Consider the following 5147-nt stretch of genomic DNA (forward strand, 5'->3'; position numbering starts at 1 on the left):
AAAAAAAATGAGAAAATATCTATGCTTTATGTTTTGTTGCTTTGTATACGTTAGCCTAGCATGTGGTATTTTAGAATCCTCATTTGAATATTGTATTTGTACAATAGTTAGTTAATTTTACTTTATGCACTTATATATTCTTTTTATTAGGAAAATCTATGTACTTTCTATTGTAAAAATGATGATTTTTTTAGTAAATATCAATAGATTTGAAGGACATAAAATATGTTATTTGCAATCAAAATTTATATGAAGTATTTTGGGATAAACTAGAACTAGTTATTCGATAAAGTGGTGCACTTTTAATCCCAACCCAAATTTCCGTTAGGTTTTTTACCAGACAAAAGGTTCAAAATGTGTCTCCTTATTGAATTTGTGGAAGATAAGGTTAGTGCTAAATCCTTTAGATAAGGTAAGTGATTAGTATGTAATTGCAGGGGAAATGTTTAAGTTTTTCATAGAGTTAAATGGCTAAAAACACACCTCAATCCTGTGTGTTTTCGCGAGTTAGATAATAAAACTATCACAATCTTTGTATTAAAACACACCTCAAGTACTAATTGGAAAGTGACCATAGGAAGAAAACATCTCATTTAATCTTGCAGCACTCCATAACTTGATCCATATCACGGGAACGTAACAACTTGGTATCATAGACAGGAGTTATAAGAAAACATCTGATTTCATCTGATTTTCTTCTGTCTAATTTGATGACTTATGAGTAAATCTGAGACGATGACCTTTGATAATGTCTGTGCCACTCAACTATGCTCTATCCAGATGATGTTCTCAAAATTTTCAACAATTTAGTAATTTAAGTGCATATAGCTTAAGGATAAAAAAACTGGTCAGTTACAATTTTTTCTTATTTATGCTTTCAGGTAACTGGAAACAGTCCTCTGATTTTATCCGTGAACTAGCAAAAGAAGACGACTTTGTGAAGGAGCAAAAATAACAATGGCCGATCCAGTAATTGGTGCTACTGTTCAAGTTGTGCTTGAGAAGCTGCTTTCTCTCACTATTGAGGAGGCCAAAACTTTAAGGAACTGCAAGAAAAATCTCAGAATGCTCACAAAATATGTATCCATCATCCAAGCTTTCATTCATGATGCTGAAAGACGACAAGTCGAAGATCAGGCTGTGGAAGAATGGCTCAAGATGCTTGAGAGAGTTGCTGAAGATGCTGAAAATGTGTTTGACAAATTCACATATGAATCTCTCAAAGCACAAGTGATGAAAAACCGAGCCAAACTACTGGAAAAAGTTCATAGCTTCTTTTCTAATACTGCTTTTAAGTACAAAATGTCTCGAAAAATCAACAACATCAATGAAGAGTTGAGGGCTATCAATCAGTTAGCCAATGACCTCGGTCTCCAATCACTGACTGTTCCTTCTCGCAAAATACTACAAATCAGAGAAACAGATTCCTTAGGAGTTGCTTCGGATGTTGTTGGTAGAGACAAAGATGTTGCTGAAATAAAGGAGAAGATGTTGAACATGAGAGAGGAAGTTGTTCGGTGTGCCATTCCCATAGTGGGCATGGGGGGTTTAGAGAAAACTACCAAAACAACTTTGGCCAAGAGAATTTTCAATGATGAACAGATCGAGAAGCACTTTGAAAAGAGAGTATGGTTATGTCTACCTGAAATGTCAGAAATTAAGAGCTTTCTTGAACTGATCCTCGAAGCATTGACTGAGAGGAAACTTGAGGTCCAGAGTAGAGATATTATAGTCAAGAAGGTCCGAGATGAACTGGCAGGAAGAAAGTATTTGATTGTCCTGGATGATTTGTGGCGTGTTGACCCAACATTGTGGGATGAGTTTGTGGACACCTTGAGAGGAATAAATACATCCCGAGGAAACTTCATTCTTGTGACTACTCGTATGGAATTGGTGGCATCCACTGTAGTAGCAGCAGTAGGTCCTCATATGTTGGAAAAATTAGAAAAAGATCACTGTTGGTCGATTTTCAAACAAAGAGCATTTGTTGATGGGGAAGTTCCGGAGGAAATACTGAGTGTGGAGAACAGGATTGCTGAAATGTGTCAAGGTCTACCGTTGGCTGCAAGTGTTTTGGGAGGCCTCTTGCGCAACAAGGAGAAGCATGAATGGCAGGCAATTCTTGATGGAAACCCCCTTGTTGCAGGTGAAAATAGCTTAAAGAAAATCCTAAAACTCAGCTATGTTCATCTACCATCTCCATATCTAAAAAAATGTTTTGCTTACTTTGCAATGTTTCCAAAAGATTTTAAGTTTGAAAAGAACCAACTAGTCCAACTCTGGATGGCAGAAGGGTTTCTTCGTCCAAGTCAAGAGATTCCTGTTATGGAAGACGTAGGGAACAAGTTTTTTCAACTTTTGTTGCAATATTCCTTGCTGCAAGATGTTGAGCTAGATGAGCACAACAATATAACACACTGTAAGATGCATGATCTTGTGCATGATTTGGCTGGAGATACATTAAAATCTAAACTATTTGATACGAAAAGTGTTGGAGGTGAAAATCTTTCTCAAGTTCGATACATTGGATGGGACTCACCAAGTGATCAAATGGATACGATAAATGAGGCAGGACGTTTGTGCACATTGTTCTGGAAAAGCAATATATCTGATGATATGCTATTGAGCTTTCAGTTCTTGAGACTTTTAAATTTGTCTGGATCAGGCATCAAGGAGTTGTCAGCCAAAATCAGCAAGCTAATATACTTGAGATATCTTGATCTCTCCAACACTCAGATCAAAGACTTTCCCAACTCCATTTGCAAGCTCTACAATTTGCAAACGTTTAGAGTCAATGACTGTTCTTCACTCAGGAAGCTTCCAAAAGAATTGGCAAAAATGATAAGTTTGAGACACGTATATTACAAACCATCAATTTATGATCAGTTTCAGATGCCACTTAATATGGGGCAATTGACCAGTCTTCAGACGCTACAGTTTTTCTACGTAGGCTTAGAGAAAGGTCGTCGAATTGAAGAATTAGGTCGTTTGAAAAACCTTAGAGGTGAATTGTCGATCAGATGTCTCCAATTAGTCAGAAATAAAGAAGATGCTCAAACAGCATATTTAAAGGAGAAACCAAATATCTACAATCTAGCATATTTATGGTTCCATGATGAATCAGAAGGCTGTGAGATCAATGATGAGCATGTGTTGGATGGTCTTCAACCGCATCCTAACTTGAAAGCCTTATCAGTAGTGGACTATTTAGGGACTAAATTTCCTTCATGGTTCAGTGAAGAGTTGCTACCAAATTTGGTCAAGTTGAAACTAAGTGGTTGCAAAAGGTGCAAAGAAATTCCATCCCTTGGCCAACTGAAATTCCTTCGGCATCTTGAGCTGGAAGGATTCCATGAGTTGGAATGCATTGGACCTGATTTATATGGTGTTGAGATTAGCAATAATGGATCAAGCAGCATTATCCAAGTGTTCCCGTCATTGAAAGAACTAGTATTAGAGAATATGCGCAGCCTTATTGAGTGGAAGGGAGATGAAGTTGGTGTTAGAATGTTTCCTAGGCTTGAGAAGTTGACGATTACAGACTGTTCACTGTTAAAAAGTACTCCAAGTCAATTTGAAATCCTGCGTGAATTAAGAATTGAATTAGTTGACAGTGAAATGCCATTGTTGAACTTGTACAGCAACTTGACATCTCTTGTGGATCTTTCTGTTAGGAATGTGCAAGAGCTCACTTGTCTTCCAGATGAGATTCTACGCAACAACGTTTCTCTTCAATACCTATCAGTCTCATACTGCGGAGAGTTTCGTGAATTGCCACAAAGCTTGTACAATCTCCATTCTCTTAAGAGATTAATGATTGCCAACTGCACCAATTTCAGTTCTTTTCCTGTTCCCTGTGGAGAGAACTATTTGACTAACCTCCGAAGGTTGGATTTATTCAATTGTAATGGATTGACCAGCTTACCAAGTGGAATTCTAGAGCATTGTCGGTCTCTGATAGTTTTTAATGTCTGCAATTGTAAGAACTTAGTTTCATTGCCTTTACACGTGTGGGAAATGCCTTCACTTTCCTATTTGGATTTATCAGATTGTCCCAAATTGATTAGTGTACCCGCAGGAGGCCTTCACTGTCTCACCGGGTTAAGGAGATTGGAAATTGGTCCTTTCTCAGAGATGGTGAATTTTGAGGCATTCCAATTGATTTTTAATGGCATTCAGCAGTTGTTGTCCCTTCGTAGATTGGGTGTGTGGGGACGTGGGCACTGGGATTCTCTGCCCTATCAGCTTATGCAACTCTCTGCCCTAACAGAGATCAAAATATGCAATTTCGGAATGGAGGCTCTTCCTCATAGATTTGACAACCTTACTTCTCTTGAAACATTACAAGTAGAGGAGTGCGAGCGGCTATGGCATTTGGACTTCTCAGATTCCATGTCAAAATTACGGCATCTCAGGATATATGCTTGTCCATTGTTAGAAGCTCTGTCAGATGGGCTCGGCAACATTGTTTCTTTGGAAAAATTAGTTTTACATCACTGCCAAAAACTAAAACATCTGCCATCCAGAGATGCCATGCAACGCCTCACCAAATTACTGTACCTGGAAATTGGAAGCTGCCCACAGTTAGAAGAAAGTTGCACCAATCGGAGTAGCCCAAACTCCCAGTGGTCCAACATTTCCCATATTCCAGAAATTCAAGTAGGCGGGACGATGATTCAGGATACACGTATGTCTCTGTTTCTCTTTCACTTTCTTAGTCGATTTTTCAAATATTATTTTCATGAGTTCCACACAAAAAGCTTTGTATGTAATTTAATATTAAAAATGCAAAATTAAATCAATCATTTGCATATGTGATATACTTTCAGCATTCTGCTTGTCCACTTGAACGACTTGTTTTTCTTTTAATTCTTCAAGTATGGTATATCTTGATAATACTTAGGGTGTGTTTGGTATGAAGGAAAATGTTTTCCTGGAAAACAAGTTGATTTTTGACTTATTTTCTCATTTTTGGTTGGTGAGTAGAAAATAGTTTCCGAAAAAGATTTTTAGTATTTGATTTATGAATGATTTTTTTTTTGAGAAATATCTTTTATTTTTACTAGGGTAGAAAATAATTTTTGAAATTGAAAATATTTTTTAAAAACAAACTTAATTTTTTTTGGGGTGGGGTGGTAGGGGTGGGT

At 37.3% G+C, this 5147-nt stretch overlaps 2 protein-coding genes across 2 annotated transcripts in view; both read left to right on the forward strand.

The window, feature by feature from the left end:
• The window catches only part of LOC102592721 (putative disease resistance protein RGA4), a 28133-nt gene that overhangs the window by 18506 nt on the left and 4480 nt on the right, over positions 1-5147 (forward strand). The gene's annotated exons all lie outside the window — the stretch shown is intronic.
• Positions 958-5147, forward strand: part of LOC102593394 (putative disease resistance protein RGA3) — a 6654-nt gene continuing 2464 nt past the window's right edge. Inside the window, exon 1 of the mRNA XM_015310333.1 lies at positions 958-4687. Within this exon, the coding sequence (XP_015165819.1) occupies positions 958-4687 (3730 nt within the window). The remainder of the gene's footprint in view (positions 4688-5147) is intronic.

This window comes from Solanum tuberosum, unplaced genomic scaffold, assembly GCF_000226075.1.
Source record: "Solanum tuberosum cultivar DM 1-3 516 R44 unplaced genomic scaffold, SolTub_3.0 scf00008, whole genome shotgun sequence".
Lineage (NCBI taxonomy): Eukaryota > Viridiplantae > Streptophyta > Magnoliopsida > Solanales > Solanaceae > Solanum > Solanum tuberosum.